A 19,721-nucleotide genomic window follows, 5' to 3' on the forward strand; every position below is an offset into this window, starting at 1 on the left:
TAAAAATGCGGAGTAGTGAATCTCTTCATTTAGTCCATTAGGTTTTAGACTGTTCATAAGAAAAATGGGTACTTGTTTCCTATCTGGGCGCCCATCGCGGGCATCGCGGGTACATCGCATGTCATTATAATGGCATGCGATGCGACCGACGCGATTACCGCGATTTTACATAGGGAACAATGTTAAATGTCTCATTTGACCCGCGATGACCGCGATTTACCATAGGAAACAATGTTAAATGGATCAATTTCCCCAAATTATCATAGGGAACAATGGGAAATGTGGCAAAAACACCCCTGAACATAAAAATGTCCCCTCAAAAGTAGTTGACGCCACCCCGCCATCAACGTGAACCCGAAGCGTGGCGAGCGCAGCGAGCCCGCGAGGGGCGGCGGTACGCGTCCTCCGACCTTTTCATGCCCTACTATCCACTAGGGCGTGGAGTGAGAATAGAATAGTGTGAAGCCCGAGCCCGAAGCGTGGCGAGCGCAGCGAGCCCCGCGAGGGGACGCGGATACCTTCACAGTTATACGCGTCCCCTCGCAAGCTTCCCAGGTGTCAAGCCCGCGAAGGGACGCGTTTACCTGTGAAGGTATCCGCGTCCCCTCGCGGGGCTCGCTGCGCTCGCCACGCTTCGGGCTCGGTGGCTCGCTGCGCTCGCCACACTATTCTATTCTCACTCCACGCCCTAGTGGATAGTAGGGCATGAAAAGGTCGGAGGACGCGTACCGCCGCCCCTCGCGGGCTCGCTGCGCTCGCCACGCTTCAGGTTCACGTTGATGGCGGGGTGGCATCAACTACTTTTGGGGGGACATTTTTATGTTCAGGGGTGTTTTTGACACATTTCCCATTGTTCCCTATGATAATTTGGGGAAATTGATCCATTTAACATTGTTTCCTATGGTAAATCGCGGTCATCGCGGGTAAATTGAGGCATTTTACATTGTTCTCTATGGGAAAATCGCGGGCATCGCGTCTGGCCCATCGCACCCGATTTTTTATCGGCCGCGATGCCCACGATTTTACCCCCGATGCCCGCGATTAAAATCGTGGGCGCCCAGATAGAAAACAAGTACCGAAAAATGTGTTTGGATTCTTTTTTCAGGAGTTCTTGTGTAATATTACCTCCTCGAATCCCCAGCGTCACCTTCTCTAGGCTTACTGCCTTGAGTCCTTTGGGGTTGCTCAGGTGATGTTTTAAGAAGTGTCTAGCTACACTCGTGATTTTTTTCATTTTGTCAAGATCTTTCTGTGCATTCTTAATGTTCAAGAATTCTCTTCTTCCAGGGTCTCTTGGTCATCCCTATATATTTCAAATCACAGGGACGGGACAGATCAAACAATAAACTACTCCTAGTGACTCACAGTTTATGAAGTCCCGAATTCTGGTGGTTTGACCATACCTATTGGTGAATTCTTTAGTTTCCGTCACGTATTCACAGTCTTTGCACCTTCCACATTTGTGGCATCCCATTATGGTGGGTGTCTTTTTTATTTTGACGAAATGGCTCTGTGTCAGTCGATTTCTCAAATTTGGTGATTTCCTCCAACTACTGTGTATACGATCTCCCATTGTCATTTTCAGGTCTTCATCTGTCGCTAGGACATATTGATGTTTGGTTAGGATCTTGTTAATCTCTCTCCACTCTGTAAAGTATGTGCTGATAAATCTGGGAGCAGATTCACTTCTCTTTTTAGGTTTAGGTATTAACAGAGTTGCCCTTGGTATTTTTTTGGCTGTTGAGTATGCTTGTTTATGAAGCTTATTACTGTACCCTCTCTGAAGAAGTCTTTCTTGAAGCTCTTGTGCTCTTATTTCGAAGATATCTTCTTCTGAGCAATTACGTCTCAGACGGATATATTCCCCTTTGGGTATCCCTTTCAGGGTGGCTGGTAGGTGTGAGCTAGTCTTATGAAGTATGCTGTTAGTCGCAGTCTCCTTACGAAAAATGTCCGTGGTCAGTTTATTGGTCTCGGTCTTCTTAATTTTCAGATCAAGGAAGGAGATTTCCTTACTGCTGATACATGAGGTGAGTTTTAAATTGAGAGGGTTGTCATTGAGATTCGCAATCATTTCTTCGAGAAGATCCTTGCTGCCCTCCCATATGATCAAGATATCGTCGATGAATCGATACCATCCTACAATGCATTCTGTGTACTTGTCATGTTCTGCATTGAAAACCCACTCTCTCTCCCACCAACCTAAATATAAATTTGCTTAGGTTGGGGCACAGGTACTCCCCATAGCAGTCCCATGGACCTGGAGGTAGTACCTGTCGTCGAAAGTGAAAAAATTGTGGGTTAGGACATACTCGAGAAGTTCCAAGATGAATTCGTCTATGGCCTCAAATTTTCTCATTTTTAGATGTTTTAGATTTCATTGTGTGGCTGCAATGCCCCTCTCATGGCTGATACTCGTGTACAGCGATTCTACATCGCATGTACACAGTAGAGTGTTTTCCAGCACATGTACTTCTTCCAGTTTTCTTAAAACGTCCCTCGAGTCTCGAATATACGATGGAAGCTCTACCACAAATCTTCTAAGGTAATGATCCACGAATGTGCTGGCTTTCTCAGTCAAATTGGATATACCCGATATTATAGGTCTCCCAGTTGGATTCACTCTATTTTTATGACTTTTAGGTAACATATAAAATGTTGATGTTTTAGGATTGTTCACTTCTAAAAATTCACAATCGGTTCTAGAAATGGTGCCCTTTTTGGATGAGTTGTTTATCATTCTCTCATATTGTTTTGAGAAATTAGCAGTGGGATTAAAGATTAATCTCTTATATGTTGTGGTATCAGAGAGTTGCCGGTTCGTTTCTCTGATATACATCTTTTTATCCCAGAGGACAATTTTCCCCCCTTTGTCCGAGGGTTTGAACACTGTGTCCTCCCATTTCTGCATGTCCCTGAGGGCTATCTGTTCCTCTCTGCTGATGTTTGAGCAGTACCTATTGGGTTTGTTGACAAACAGTTTGTCCAAATCTTGGGAGACTAATTCGGTGAAGATTTGTACTTGTGGACATATTTGTGGATAGGGGGTAAAAGTCGACTTCTTCCTCAAAGGTCTTAATTGAAGTGTGTTATCATCCCATTCTGTGTCTTCTCTCTCTGCTTCAAGATCTTCTAGTATTCTAAGAGCCTGTTCATCCCCTTCATCCAGTTCTTGGATGGTCTGTATGTGCTCTCCCTCCTGTTCTTTTTTAGTGAAGAATTTCTTTAATAATAATTTTCTAGCGTATAATTGCACATCTTTTTGTATGGTAAATCTATCCATATGGTTGTCTGGGGAGAAACTAAGTCCTTTAGAGAGGACACTGGTTTGTGGTGGTGTGAGTATCCTTTGAGTTAAGTTGATAATTTGTAATTCATCTTTTTTCAGTATCTCCGAGCTTGTCTTCCGTTTCGTTGCGGGTATCTTTCCCACTCTCTCCTCTCTCTTTTTCTTGTATTTCTTTCCTCCTCTCCTGTTTTTCTTGTATTGTCTGGTCCTTGATCTCCTTCCCGTGTCTTGGTGCCCTGTCCTAAAAAATGGGCCCTGTGCCATTTATTAGAGGAGATAGGGTTAGGTTCCTCTCCTTCTGAGGATTCCATTTCAGACGTACTGACGTTAAATGAGTTATCCTGATCTCTGCATTTATATTTAACATTCCATTTATAGACTGTATTTTGAATATAGTCTTTTTTGTCTCTCTGGAATTTTGATCTTTTCCTCTCCGTGAGCATTTTTTCAAATTTGTCCAGACCTTCTTTATATTTAGTATACATCTTCTGAAAATCATCTTCTTTTTCTGAGATTTTAAGTTTTTCGCTCAGTTTATCAATTTCTAGAGTATATTTTTCCAGATTTCTGGTATCGTGTTTGACAAGTATCCCCATGCATTCTCTAGAACACTTTAATAAAGCATTTTCCCACTCTTTCTTAAGATCCTCATCTAATTCAAATGAGGGAAAGAGTTTAGGTCTCAGGCCCCTAGGGGTCATATCGAATTTGATGTAATTTTCAAAAGTTATTTTGTTCCAGTATGCCTTAGTTTGTTTATACAGGATATTTTTCAGATCCATTAGATCTGTGCTCCAATGATTTTCTCTGATGTTCGTTGGGTTATCTCCCAAGAGATTGCCCGATTCATCATTCCACCTATCTCTCCTGTTCCCTAATTCTTTGCTCAGGCTGAAGTTGCTCATATTGTCAGCTAGTACCTAGGTCAAAGATGGTCCAGCACCCTATGTCTAAAACTGCGCGTTTGCAGTAATAATTGGGTCCTAAATACAACACATCTATGGAAAATATGATCTACCCTCATCATGCTCTAATTAATACAAGACAGGACAACATACACTGCCTCCCTCATACATACATACATACATACATACATACATACAACCATCCATACACTACCTACCTCGTGCATGCATACATACATACATACATACATACACTGACTTCCTTATGCATACATACATACATACATACATACACTGACTTCCTTATGCATACATACATACATACACACACACACTGCCTCCCTCATACATACATACATACATACATACACTGCACCCTTATGCATACATACATCCATATGTCCCCAAAATGACATCCATACATATATCCCAAGATATTATTAATATCGTAACATACCACTTGCGCTGGGTGGAGGGTCGGCCAGCAGCAGGTGTTTGTCGGGGCCAGCTTAATTGTCCCCTGGCAGAGAAGAGGCAGCAGCTCCGGCTCCAGGAATACACGCTTGTTCGTTCTCAGCAGTGACTGGAGGGAGGAGGCGGGGCTCAGAACTGCAGCGTGGAAAGTGAAAGTAAAGTGACTTCCTCTGCTGCTGCTGCTGCCCTCCTATGTAAGCCCTTGCTCCTGAGTCCCGTCCAGCAGCAGCTGCTGCCTGTCACACGCTTTGACACACTAGTTAGTATGCCGGGCGCCCACTGCAGGCGGCTCCCCCAAGCAGCTGCGGGGGCTGCCTTTATTGTAGCTACGCCCCTGACTGGTAGTGAAAAAGGTACAGTGATTAGAAACACAGGAATTAGATTAACTGTATGACCATTGTCATCCTATGCATTTAAGTTCCATGCGTTGGATGCCCAAATTAAGAGCAAAGCAGAGAGATTACTGATGCGGTAGTGATGAACAAACAAAATGGTGATGATAATCAAATATAAACAGTTTTTGAAATTGAATGTCCAAATTTACTGGAGATGGACTTTTTGGTGTCCTGCAAATCTCTGAAAACTGCGACCCCTTAAATTATTAGCAAATTACACAGCAGGCACACGGCTCAGGGATAACTGCAGTTTGTGTCCCTTTTATCATGTGCCGTTTACAAAGCCCTGTTGGCCAGAGTCATAATACACATAGTACAATTAAGCATTCATATGGAGGCACATGGTGTTGCATAAATAAGGAGAACAGTATTGACGCAGGGACAGCGTAATAAGTGTCACCAGGTATCAGAGAGTAGCAAAAAGTAACAGAAAATAACAACAATGGGGAGAATAACAGGAGCATAAGGTGGAGGGGGAATTTCCACACTGGGTGGAAAAAATGTATGGGTACTGGAGCGTGGTGTGTACGTGAGGGTACCTGGCGGGTAACTACCCGCTGGCGCTTGTAGTTCAGCCCGAAGTTTTCCGTGTTAGGAAGAATTCACTCTGGAGTGACGTCAGGGGGTGGTCCCGAGGTTACGTAACCTCGGGACCACCCCCTGACGTCACTCCACATTCGGAACTCCTTCCTTCTCAGACGCCGTGAGCGGATCATCCGGCAGCAGCTGCACAGCTCATCACGCTGTAACAGCGCCGGAACGGTATTTTCTCATCAAGACCTGCCCAGAGTGAATTCTTCCTAACACGGAAAACTTCGGGCTGAACTACAAGCGCCAGCGGGTAGTTACCCGCCGGGTACCCTCACGTACACACCACGCTCCAGTACCCATACATTTTTTCCACCCAGTGTGGAAATTCCCCCTCCACCTTGTGCTCCTGTTATTCTCCCCATTGTTGTTATTTTCTGTTACTTTTTGCTACTCTCTGATACCTGGTGACACTTATTACGCTGTCCCTGCGTCAATACTGTTCTCCTTATTTATGCAACACCATTTGCCTCCATATGAATGCTTAATTGTACTATGTGTATTATGACTCTGGCCAACAGGGCTTTGTAAACGGCACATGATAAAAGGGACACAAACTGCAGTTATCCCTGAGCCGTGTGCCTGCTGTGTGCCTGCTAATAATTTAAGGCAGGGGTGGCCAAACCTGTCCTCAAGATCTACCAACAGTGCATGTTTTCCAGGCAACCTGTGGATCTATAGTAGGAATGAATGCAGCATGTTTTAAAATGTGACAGTTAGAAAATGACTACAGCTGTGCACCAGCTAGGTAATCTGGAAAACGTGGACCGTTGGTAGATCTCGAGGACCGGTTTGGCCACCCCTGATTTAAGGGGTCGCAGTTTTCAGAGATTTGCAGGACACCAAAAAGTCCATCTCCAGTAAATTTGGACATTCAATTTCAAAAACTGTTTATATTTGATTATCAGCACCATTTTGTTTGTTCATTACTACCGCATCAGTAATCTCTCTGCTTTGCTCTTAATTTGGGCATCCAACGCATGGAACTTAAATGCATAGGATGACAATGGTCATACAGTTAATCTAATTCCTGTGTTTCTAATCACTGTACCTTTTTCACTACCAGTGCATTTACTTTGGGACTCTGACCAACTGTACTGTCCCTCTGTGATTGACATTACACAGAACTGTACCACACAACCCCCGGATCTACTCTGGTGTTCGTGTAATTCCCTCATGTCACCAGTTAGACCAACCGAATAGGGGGCACATTCATCCCTCTAAAAAGGGCCCCCCATCCTTTTCATTCTTTCGGTTCTCTATTTCTTGAGTTGAGCACTACCAGATTATTACTCTCAACCTCCATCCAATATAGCCATATGATGTGGAGGGTAGTAGAAGGATTTGGTTACTGCAATAATCTCAGTGCTTCTCACTCTCATAACTCGTCGCTCTCATATCCACAACCAGATCGGACCCTTCCTGCAATACTTAATGTAACAGGCTGTGGTCTCCCTCTGTCTCTGGAAAGCAGAAGTGACACTTGGTCCCAAATGTTATCCCTGTGTTGCTCCACCCGATAGAGTATACGACCATACATTACTGAGCCGCCTGATCTCGTCTGATCTCAGCAGCTAAACAGTTATTGGCCAGATCAGAACCTACCGGGTGACTGATAGGGAATATCTGGTGCCGTATCAATAATAGGTGACCGCACAACACCAGGTATCTCAGGAAAGACCATTTTTCTGTTCTTTTCCCTTATTCCTTCTATCTTTTACGTCTTACAGTATGTATCCGCAACTGCTGTGAACGCTTACCCGTATCACTCCGTACCACATGTTACCAATATAACATCTGGACGTTTAGAATATACCAACCCACAGGGGGTGGTCCCCCAGGTGAAAACATTTTTTCGCCAACCTATTGTGATCCATTGTGATTTACTATTGTTGTTAATTAAGTTTAGTATGTCTATTATGTTTCTTTGAATTTATATATTCTAATTTTTCATATCTTTGACGCCGCAAATAGACGCACATATATTTTAAGTGAACCCCAATAAAAGTTATATATTAACTCTATCATTCTACATCTTCTCACAATTTTGTATAAAGAGTGCCCCAAAAACCAGTTTTGTTATTCCTTTGTCCTTTCTTTTGGACGGATTCAGTATTGAATCCCGGCGGTCGGGATTCCGGCGTTCAGAATCCCGACGCCGGAATCCCGACAGCCGAAATGCCGGCAAGGGGGGGACGTGGATCGCCCCCCCTTGCGGGCTCGCTGCGCTCGCCACGCAGCGGGCCCGGTGCCTCGCTACGCTCGGCACACTAATTTATTCTCCCTCCAGGGGTGTCGTGGACACCCACGGAGGGAGAATGTGTCGGCATTTCGGCGGTCGGGATTCCGGCGTCGGGATTCTGAACGCCGGGATCCCGACCGCTGGGATTGTAACTGCATCCCCTTTTGGACACCTATGTTCATACAGCGTTATTGCTGAACCTTTTTTTGGGAGCACCACCAACCCAGCACCACTGACAACATCAGTTAACATTGGTCGCATGTTGGTATAACTAGTATCCAGTGCTATTATCACTTGTATCATTCCATCACCTATCCACCCAATAATTTTGCTTGTGACGATCCCTCCCCGTCTTCCGATGTTTGAGGCAGGGGCGAATTTAGGGGTCAGGCCGCCCCTAGGCACAAAAATGCCCTCACCCCCCCCCCCATTTTAACATATTCTATATATATATATATATATATATATATATATATATATATATATATACATACAGCAGCAGAAGGAGCAGTTACCTGGGAGGTATGCTGTAGGAGGCCACATTATCTATTCAGCCGGGCAGAAGCTTTCCACAAACACACGGGGGTCCTGGGTCTGGCTCTCACCCACATTAGACTGCAGCCTTGAGCGGGGGAGGGGGGGGGCGACTGTAGCCGCAGGCAAGAGAGGAGTGGGGGGAAGACTGTATCCCGAGGATGGAGGTTCGGGTGCAGAAGCGCATTGCCTGGCCCCCCTGCACACCCAGTCAAACAGCTGTATACTGTATTTCTATGGGCGCCGGGCAGGGCGGAAGTGGCTCAGGCCAGGTTTTGAGCCAGTGAACCGAGCGGAGCATCATCCGGACGCGCAGGGGGACCATAGTACTAAGGAGATAGCCGGTGAGCTGATGATTTACTGTGCATTGCAGAGCGGGTGGGCAGCGGTGGATGACGAGCGGTGCTGCCGCCGACATATGATGAATCAGGTCGGCGGCGGCGCCGCTTGTCACTTGCCGCTGTCCACCCACTCTGCCATGACAGCCAATGCTTTAAATAGCTGTCATGCCTGCCGTGCCGCCCTCGATTGGTGCCGCCCTGAGGCCCGTGCCTCACGGGCCTAGGCAAAAATCCGGCCCTGGTTTGAGGACCTGTAGACGTGGGACCATTGTTGTGAGCCAGTGACTGGTTGAACCATGAGAGTGTATGTTGATTTGCCATTAAATTGCATTTAAGCTGTTGAATTGTTTAGATTGGCTGCAGAACCGTAGAGCGAAGCTAGATACGTACAAGTTAAGCAGCGTCACCTGGCGCATGATAGTTACAACCCCCATAGTTTATGCAGTCAGAGTACTAGAATAATAATTGTGTATTTAATGTTTTACTGTCATTGTACTTTTGTTGAGTATTTTCTTATGTCATGTCACATTTACTATTGAAGCATTACAGCGACCACTCAGAGGGCCTTATTTTGGTTCATTCTTTCTGACAAAATCCTTCTTAGATGGACAAAACCATGTGCACTGCAGGGGGGCAGATGTAACATGTGCAGAGAGAATTAGATTTGGGTGAGTTATTTTGTTTCTGTGCAGGGAAAATACGGACTGCATGATTTTACACTTCAATATAGATCTCACTTTGAAGAAAAACCCCACCCAAATCTAATTCTCTCTGCACAAGTTACATCTGCCCCACCCGCAGTGCACATGGTTTTGTCCATCTAAGAAAGATTTTGTCAGAAAGAATGGACTAGAATAACCCCCAGAGTGCTGTTAAATAAATTACTGTCGCTGCTAACTGCAGTAGTGTCGCTTTTGTGGGTTGTCCTCGGGTTGTGCCATTCCCTGCCACAGGTTCTTCCAGAGAAGCGTTCCGAAGCCATGAAGTCCAGAATCCAGGTACGCCATCGCACCACACCGTTACGGGGATATTGTCACATATGGGAATTAGAATATGTATAATGTACAGAAGAAAATTGAGATAAACAATGTGTTCCCTTTTGCACTTCAGCAGGTAGTTTGCTAAATGTGCATGTGCCTTTAACCCTTTGAGTGCCAACTTTGTTGTGAGAGATCCTCAATCTGCTCAAAATGCCAGTCGATCATAACTGGTCTTTTTTTGGGTGCAATATTTAACAAAACTTCAATAAATTGACGGTACTTGTTTCCTATCTGGGCGCCCATCGCGGGCATCGCGTGTACACCGCATGCCATTATAATGACATGCGATGCGACCGACGCGATTACCGCGATTTTACATAGGGAACAATGTTAAATGTCCAAATTGACCCGATTTCACATAGGGAACAATGTTAAATGTCCCAATTGACCCGATTTCACATAGGGAACAATGTTAAATGTCCCAATTGACCTGATTTCACATAGGGAACAATGTTAAATGCCCCCCCAATTGTTAACGCCACTCCACGATCAACGTCAACCCGAAGCGTGGCGAGCGTCCTCCGACCTTTTCATACCCCCACTATCCACTAGGGCGTGGAGTGAGAATAGAATAGTGTGGCGAGCGCAGCGAGCCACCGAGCCCGAAGCGTGGCGAGCGCAGCGAGCCCCGCGAGGGGACGCGGATACCTTCACAGGTATCCACATCCCCTTGCGGGCTTCACAGGTGTCCGCGTCCCCTCGCGGGGCTCGCTGCGCTCGCCACGCTTCGGGCTCGGTGGCTCGCTGCGCTCGCCACAGTATTCTATTCTCACTCCACGCCCTAGTAGATAGTAGGGGTATGAAAAGGTCGGAGGACGCGTACCGCCGCCCCTTGCGGGCTCGCTGCGCTCGCCACGCTTCGGGTTGACGTTGATCGTGGAGTGGCGTTAACAATTGGGGGGGGGGGGCATTTAACATTGTTCCCTATGTGAAATCGGGTCAATTGGGACATTTAACATTGTTCCCTATGTAAAATCGCGGTAATCGCGTCGGTCGCATCGCATGCGTTTTTTTGTCAGCACGCGACGCGACCGACGCAATTTTTTTGCTTGCGATGCCCACGATCAAAATCGTGGGCGCCCAGATAGGAAACAAGTACCAAATTGACTTGGCTGTATTTGTATTTATTTATACTAAAAGAACAGTTGCTGTAAGCGATGCTGGCATTTTTAGCGGATATTTTAAGGATTGCTCACAGCAACGTTGGCACTCAATGGGTTAAAGCAGGCATGTCCAACGTTGGCCCTCCAGATGTTGTGAAACTACACATCCCAGCATGCTTTGCCACAGTTTTGCTATTAGAGAATGCTAAAACTATTGCAAAGCATGCTGGGATGTGTAGTTTCACGACATCTGGAGGGCCAACGTTGGACATGCCTGGGTTAAAGGATACTGTCATCAGAATTTCATGTTACTTTATATCGTTAATTATTATATGCTTATACAACCATTATGGGGTAAATTTACTAAGATGGGAGATTTATTGAAGATTGGATGTTCCCCATAGCAACTAATCAGGCTCTATTAATTATAATGTGATTGGTTGCTATGAGCAAAATCCTATTTTCAATGGAACTCTCATCTTAGTACATTTACCCCTACAAGTTCCTATGATGGTAGTTATATTTTGGGGTACATTTAAGTAACTGAGGTCATGAGTTTGATTCCCACCATGGCTCTAAATGTGCTGAGTTTGTATATTCTCCCCGTACTCGCGTGGGTTTCCTCTGGGTACTCCGGTTTCCTCCCACAATCCAAATATATACTGGTAAGTTAGTTGGCTCCCAACAAATTACCCCTAGAATGTCTGTGTGTACATGTACATGTGGTAGGGAATGTAGATTGTAAGCTCCACTGGGGCAGAGACTGATGTGAATGGACAAATATTCTCTGTAAAGTGCTGCGGAATATGTGTGCACTATATAAGAATATATCCATTGAGGGTAAACCTGTCGTGAATGAACAGCCCGTACCATGCCTGTAGGGAACTGGGGCATAACCTGTCAACCCTAAGGTACAAGATAATTGACCAAATCCCGTTCAATAGCAGGGGTGGGGACTGTGATAAATCCCTTTTGCAGTGTTGAACCCTCTGGAGTCATCGTTTAAATACGGTGCAGCTGGCGGGTTTGAACGAATATTGCAGCTTTCATTGTTTCTTATAGAAGTTGACACAGATGTCGACCTCAGTTTATTGTGTACCTACACGGTACATCAGTCTCTAATTTGTTCTCATTGATTGACATTAGTTTACTATTGTCTTAGACATTGTTCTGCTTTGTTTTTTTGACATTTGGTTGCTAGGCGACACATGTGTCGACTTTTTTGGCTTACGTAGCTTTTATTCAATTTGTTCAGATCCGGTTGCCTCATAGGCTCAAAGACCTTATTTTCTTCAGGTTAAAAGTAAAACCTGTTTCTTTACATAAAGTACTCTCTAGGATTACTATAAACTGGGTTACTGCGTTGCAGCTAGTTTTTCTTTTGATGCAGTTATTTATTTACATCTGCATGTCCGACTAACAGCCGGTTCCTCCACATGTGCGCATGTATATTATGTGTGTTTTGTATCCTTAGTTTTTGTTTTTAAGTTTTGCTTATTTCTTTCTTTCACAATTGTTGATACAGGTAACCATAGTAACTCTATGCCCGGCGACTGAGCGCGATGGTGCCTGGACGTGATGACGTCATCAGCAAGGGACTCGGACCTGGACCAAAGGGGGCATGGTGACCTGGCTGCACTGTGTGGGCTGAGGTGATTTAAGTGAGTAATGTTTGTTTTATTCTTTGTAAGCCTGAAGAAAAGATATTAAAGCTTGAAATGTCGCTGCGTATAGGTGCGTACACACGTACAGATTTTCTGTCTGATCTATCTGGTGGGAACAAAAACCTGGAAATGTATGGGAGCAACTGACAATCAAAAAATTAAACACTTGAAAACAGACAGTGATCAGTCAGACAAATTGTTTAATCGTTCTGATATAACAAATTTATCAAAGCATATTTTTTTTTTCTGTTTTCCTGCATTTGGGTGGAAATTTTTTATTTTCCTATGCTCCCATACATTTCCAGGTTCTTGTTCCCACCAGATAGATCAGACAGAAAATCTGTATGTGTGTACGCACCTCAAGACATGCTAGTCTAGAGATTGTTTATTACAAAATCCTAAGAGTGCCAGGAGGTTCCACGTTGTACAGGGGCGGATCCACGATAAAATTACAGGGGGGGCACCATGATAAAAGAGGGTTTAGGTGAGTGAGGGCCAGTGTTAGTGGTGCCAGTGTACATGCTAAGAGAGCGGCAGAGAGAGGGTGGCAATGGGATTAAAAATAGGCCCACCATGGCAACAAAAGTGAAGGATGTAGTTGTGCGCGCGCCGAAGGCGCGCTCTGGAAAAGGGGGTGTGGCCACTCAACAGGGGGCATGTCCTTGAGTGGAGTGTACAACACCATATACAACTTCTACACATTATGCTACAAAATACTAGACCCCATTATACTTGCCCCTTACACATGATGCCAAATGGAATGAGCCAAAATTCAAACAATGCCACATGGATTGTGTCAAAATTCACACAATGCCACACAGATTGAGCCAAAATTTACATAATAACACACAGATTGAGCCAAAATTCACAAAATGCCAAATGGATTGAGCCAAAATTCACATAATGCCAAATGGATTGAGCCAAAATTCACAAAATGCCAAGTGGATTGAGCCAAAATTCACATAATGCCAAATTGATTGAGCCAAAATTCACATAATGCCACATGGATTGTGTCAAAATTCACATAATGCCACACGGATTGAGCCAAATTCATAAGATGCCATATGGATTAAGCCAAAATTCACATAATGCCACATGGATTGAGCCAAAATTCACATAATGCCACACGGATTGAGACAAAATTCACATAATGCCACACGGATTGAGCCAGAATTCACATAATGCCACACAGATTAAGACAAAATTCACAATACGCTTCATAAACAGGGACATTGTCCACCAAAGGCGCGCATTAAACATTGACACCATAATGTCCATTGCACGTTAAGTTACACGGCATGATGTCCATTATGTATTATGCCAAACACCATAATGCCTATTAAAAATTATGCTACATACAGTAAGTGCTGCTTATCTACATGCTCATTGCCAAGGGTTCCATGCTCATTGCCAGAGGTTCCATGCTCATTGCCATGTGGGATTACATGCTCATTGCCAATGGGGAATACATGCTCGTGGTAAATGGGGGACAGCCGCCGCCAGGCAGAAGTGATAGCCACTGACAGTGGCAGAGCCTGGCTGAATTTCGAGCACTGCAGGTCCCAGCTATTTGAAATAATACCCATTTCACACCAGAAAATGCATTCCCAGGTTGGCCCCTTTTACACCAGCCTAGTCCCTGCATTTTCTGGTGTGAGGGGGAGAGAAAACCACCCCTCCCCCCCTTTAACCAGTTATCTCATTTATATATCTTCGGAACTAACTGACCCATTTACATGAGACAAGTATCATATTGAAGAACTTTTGAGTGGGCTTTGAATGATTTTGGTCCAGTGAGTTTGGTTCCAGAGTAATCTGCCCTCAAAGAACATGAACAGCCATGAAATTACATTTAAAAAAAAAAATCGATTTACACGCTATATCTCTGGAACCGATTGACCTATATGGACCATCCTGGTACCATATTGAAGGCCCAGCGATTTGGAATTGAATGACATCAAGCTCCTGTGATGCCAGGGAGGGAACTGGCAGCCGTCGGAACCGGGTGGGGGTCGGAATTGACGGGTCCCATATTATCCTATGGGGAAAAAATGTTACAGCTTTGCCAGGCGATATCTCCGGTTCCCGGGAGGCTAGAGACATGGGGCTGGGCTCGTTGGAAAGCTCTGGTCCTCATCTACAAAATGAATGACAGGGGGGGCACGTGCCCGGGTGCCCCCCCCCCCTGAATCCGCCACTGATGTTGTATGTTACCTGGGATTCCCATGGTTTTTGTGCACCTAGGTAAATATTGATCCGTCTCTCCTTGTGAGTGCCTGTCCACACCGATATATATATATATGAGCATGTATAAGGAGGCACTCTGAGTCGATTCAAAAAGTGAAAAAACCTCTAGTGTTTAATAGATGGGCAACGTTTCGGGGCTGTGCCCCTTTCTCAAGCCTAAACAAGTGCTCATATTGGGGGATGGCCGTCTAGAACCAGATCCTAAGAAGGCACCTGAGCAAGGACACTAAAAAGCCACAGAGGAGTGCCGGTATATTGACTGTATGTATATATATATATATATATATATATATATATATATATATATATATATATATATATATATGATAAAAAATAGGTATAAATAGCGCTTACAATGTCCAGCACAATGTCAACCCAAAGAGAGGGTTAAATCACCAAAGTCCAACCAAAACGGACTGCAGCTCCCTTTCCAGGTAATAGCATCCAGGGTCAGGATGTAGCAATCTGGGAACAACAAGAAGGAAAGGTGCGCGTGCGCTCCATGGTGCAGATAAAAGATTTTAATATGGAGACATACAGGTGTACTCCAACAGGATTTTAAAAGCAAGTGCTCGTATCATATTCAAACACGCTGTGGGCTGGATACCACATGAGATGTAATAAATACCCCAGGCAGACTGCTCCAAAGAGGATCTCACGACCACCCTCTGACAAAGGGCCTTATTCTGGTTGGTGCGGCCGGGCCGTATGCGTACGTCCCGGGATTTTTTATGATCTGCGCATGCGTACATTCGCTAATGCGCAGGCGCGAACACTCCACAACGCTTACGGACGGGTCTCTACGTGCGAAAAAAACTATACGCGAGGGTACGGGCATTGGGGGCGGCATAGGGGCGTGATGAGGGGAGCGGCCGAAATAATGAGGGAAAATGGGTGTAAATATGGGCGTACACGGGGGTGTGCACCAAAAATGAGCGGTGCTACTACCGCACGATCGACTAAAGCACCGTTCATTTCGGACACAAAACAGGCGGCCGCCAACCGCCACCTCAGACCACCCCTACAGATACCGCATGCCAGCGTGCGCCTGGGTTTGCTAATTTACGCTGATTACTACTCAAACACATACACCTGAATGTAATAAGCAATGCTGCAGTCTATTGAGTCCAAACCATGATTTCACTACCTGCAAGCCACACACAGCACTCAAACACATTGGAAGCTTATCTTTCTATACTTCTCTACATTTAAAGGTTTGTTTAATTTAAGGTAAGAATCTTTTTAAGACCTGCTTATATATGCTAAGGTAGGTATTTGCTAAACAGTTAGACACATTCACTACGTGCTTTCATAGACTTTACACAGTAGCACACTCAATCTACACAAGTCGACATGTGTCAACGTGTTCACTCTAATACAAACATAGGTTTTGTATTTATGATACAATAACATAAACCACATCTAACACGTACAAAGGATGTTTCAGCAATGTTTTAAGGCCATGCCCACTATTTTGCACATTAATTAATTCAATCAATTAATTAATTTTCATAATTATAGTTGAAAGGCAAGATTTGCAGGTCCATATATGTGAAGGGTATGCCAGCGTACACGGACGTACGCTCACTCTCACGAGCGGTGACATAAGCTGAGTTTTCCATTGAAAACAATAGCGACCCGTCCGTGCAAGCTGGCGTACGCTCAGATTTCCGCAAGAAGTCGGCGGGAAGACGGACGAGAGACGTCCGTAAACGGTGGCGTACGCTCAGTTGTACGCCAGTTGTCGGAGTGTAAGGGCTGGCCCGTCCGTGTACGTTGGCGTACGCTCAATTGTACGCCACTCCCCTTTGACGTTGTTTCTGACCGTACGTATGCGGCTGAGTTGTGGGTGGACTTAACCCCAACGGCCGCGTACGGATAGCATACGTTGTTTTGGAACGTACGCACGTTTGGCCGCACCGATCAGAATAACCTCCAAAGTCTCTGATGAAATGCATTAGGGTGTGGCCTGTGACACCCGCGTCTACACTCGTCCCGGCGTCTCTCCCCACTGTGTGCCTTCCGCTCCGGTCTCCTGCGATCATACGGCGCAATCCAGCGTCCTTGTTTCCTGTGCATTTGGTGGCCTTGAGGGCCTGTTTGGAGCAGTCTGCCTGGGGTATTTATTACATCTCATGTGGTATCCAGCCCACAGCGTGTTTGTATATAGTACGAGCACTTGCTTTTAAAATCCTCTTGGAGTACACCATACCCTCCAACATGACCCATTCCATTAGGTACAAAATGCTCTGTTCCTGGACTTCCCTGCCAGTGGCAGTTACAGAGGTTGGACTCCAGCACAGTCCAAATTTCAAAGAGGGGGGTCACATCAACTGCCAGTGAGTTCAGGACAGTGATGATTGAGGTGGCAGTAGGTGTGGCTCCCCTATAAGAATATTGGACTGTGCCGCAGCCCCATCTTTGCAACTGCCACTGGCAAGTAAGTCCAGAAACAGAGCATTTTGTACCTAATGGAATGGGTCATGTTGGAGGGTATGGTACACCTGTATGTCTCCATATTAAAATCTTTTATCTGCACTATAGAGCGCACCTTTCTTTCTTGTTGTTCCCATATATATATATATATATATATATATATATATATATATATATATATATATATATATATATATATATATATATATTGTGTTAGGGTCCTGGCAGCAACCTGCATGGCGTCCTCAGAAGTTTTCAGCGCCTGGAGCTTGTTCTCCACCTGAACTGCCCTCGCTACACCCTTGTGTCCATGACAACCAAGATATGATTCATGATTTTGTAAACAAAGAGCTATAAACTGTTTGCTAGGGTAACAACTCTTCAGAAAGCTTCAGAAATCTCCCTTCAGGTGTTTATTTTTTGTAGCTTTTTACATTTCACAGTACTCACCAGCAGTAGAATTACCAGTTTGATTTCTTATGTCCGGACAAAAATCTTGAAAATACTTCTCATTCTTTAGCACAAATACTAGTGATGCCCATCCAAAGGTGACTCCAGCAAAGCAGATGCATTCTATAAACCCAGTGATCAGGGTCAGCACATGTTGGAAATTCATCTCTGTGAAGTTTAAAGAAACTTTAGCAAGACAAATAACATGCAGGAGATGTGTAGAACTTAATACACCGTAAGCACAGAACAAATCTATGAAGAGTATATGATAAATACACCAACAGGTGGATCTATTGGTGCATACACAAGGTGAAATTTACTTTCTATTAGACCACAATTAGATCTGGGACTGGATCTGAGAGTACACAAGGGCCCTTATTCTGGTTGGTGCGGATATATCAGCGTGCGTTCGGCCCGCCGATGTTTTGTGTCTGCGCATGTGCAGAGGCGTCTCTGCGCATGTGCGAGCGGGGCGTACGGCCAAATCCCGCATGATATGTGAACACTCCGAACAGGGGGTGGAGAGGGGCGTGAAGGGCTATTTGGGCTCATTACCATATGCATACGCCCCGCGTTTCATGGGCGTTCCCATGCAAACGCTGGGCGTACGTATGGTAATGCAGTCGTGACGCACGTGTAGGGGGCGGACATATGACATCGCCGGATGTCAGCTGCCCGCCCAGATCCCGGCTTTTGCACGGAGAAATGTCCGTGTGGTCTGAGGTTGCGGGAGCTGGTGGAGCACTCGGTCCTGCATTCGATGGTCTGCGACCATCGAATGATGGGGGAGGTTCCCTTAGATGGAGGAGGCATGTTCCGTGAAAAATACACGTGCGGTCCGTTCGGGCAGCTTCTTACCGCGTACGGATGGAGTTGGCGATCCGTATGGAAGGCGGGGTTTCGCACGCACGGTCCTGGCCGCATAATCGGATCCGGCCGCACCGACCAGAATAAGGCCCAAGGTGAGATATGCACTATTTTTCTATTCAATTTTGCTTATACAAGCAAAATTGAATAGAAATCTAATAGAAAAATAATCTTGGCAGGCAAGACTATTTAGATCCAGACACAGATCCAGATCCAGACACAGATCAAATAGAAGTCGAATAGAAAGTGAAATCTCACCGTGTGTATGCACCTAACCCAGATCCAGAGCAAGGGCCAAATGTACTAAGCTTGAAAAGTGATAAAATAGAGAGTGATAAACCACCAGCCAATCAGCTCCTACCTGTCATCTCACAGGCTGTGTTTGAAAAATGTCAGACAGGAGCCGATTGGCTGGTGGTTTATCACTCTCTATTTTATCACTTTTCAAGCTTAGTACATCTCGTCCAAAGACCCAGATCCAGACCCAGATCTAATAGTGGTCTAATAGAAAATAAATCTCACCGTGTGTATGCACCATAAGGCAGAATTAGGTAAATAAATAACAATCATATAATGAAAAGTGATAAAAACAAGACCTGCTCAAGAAATTATTTGTAGTAGTTTGTTTATTTATAAGGCGCCACCAAGTGTCTGCAGCACCGTACATAGCAAACACAAAACAAATTACAAGGTAACTTACAGGGTGAGTTGATAAAATACAGCATAAATAGGGGTATAGCTGGTAGAACTAAAAACAGCGTCCGTTCTGAAGTAGGTGTCGAAATTGTCGAGGAGACTGAAGATGAAGTAGAGGAAGGGACAGGGCAGGAGCGCTGGTGAGGTAAAGAGGTAGGGTAAGTACGTGAGGAAGGAGGGCCCTACTCATAACAGTTAACAGACTAAAAGGAGGTGGGTGGACAAACAAAAAACAATAGGATAAGTAGCCTGATGGGTGGCGGGAGATTGTTCCAGTGCAGGGGGGCAGCGCGAGACAAGTCTTGGACACAGGAGTGTGAGGAGGTTATTAGGTGAGAGGTCAGGCGGCGGTCGGCGGCGGAGCGAAGAGGATGGGAGGGAGTGTGGATAGAGATCAGTGAAGAGATGTAAGGAGCAGTGGAGGAGGAGAGAGCATTGTAGGTGGTGGTG

General features: G+C 45.1%; 1 protein-coding gene across 1 annotated transcript in view; it reads right to left on the reverse strand.

Annotated features, from left to right (window-relative positions):
* Positions 1-19,721, reverse strand: part of SLC43A3 (solute carrier family 43 member 3) — a 67,212-nt gene that overhangs the window by 45,530 nt on the left and 1,961 nt on the right. Inside the window, exon 3 of the mRNA XM_083146109.1 lies at positions 17,709-17,876. Coding sequence (XP_083002235.1) covers positions 17,709-17,874 — 166 coding nt within the window. The 5' untranslated portion in view covers positions 17,875-17,876. The remainder of the gene's footprint in view (positions 1-17,708; positions 17,877-19,721) is intronic.

Source organism: Crinia signifera, chromosome 6, assembly GCF_055691185.1.
Source record: "Crinia signifera chromosome 6, ASM5569118v1, whole genome shotgun sequence".
Taxonomy (NCBI): domain Eukaryota; kingdom Metazoa; phylum Chordata; class Amphibia; order Anura; family Myobatrachidae; genus Crinia; species Crinia signifera.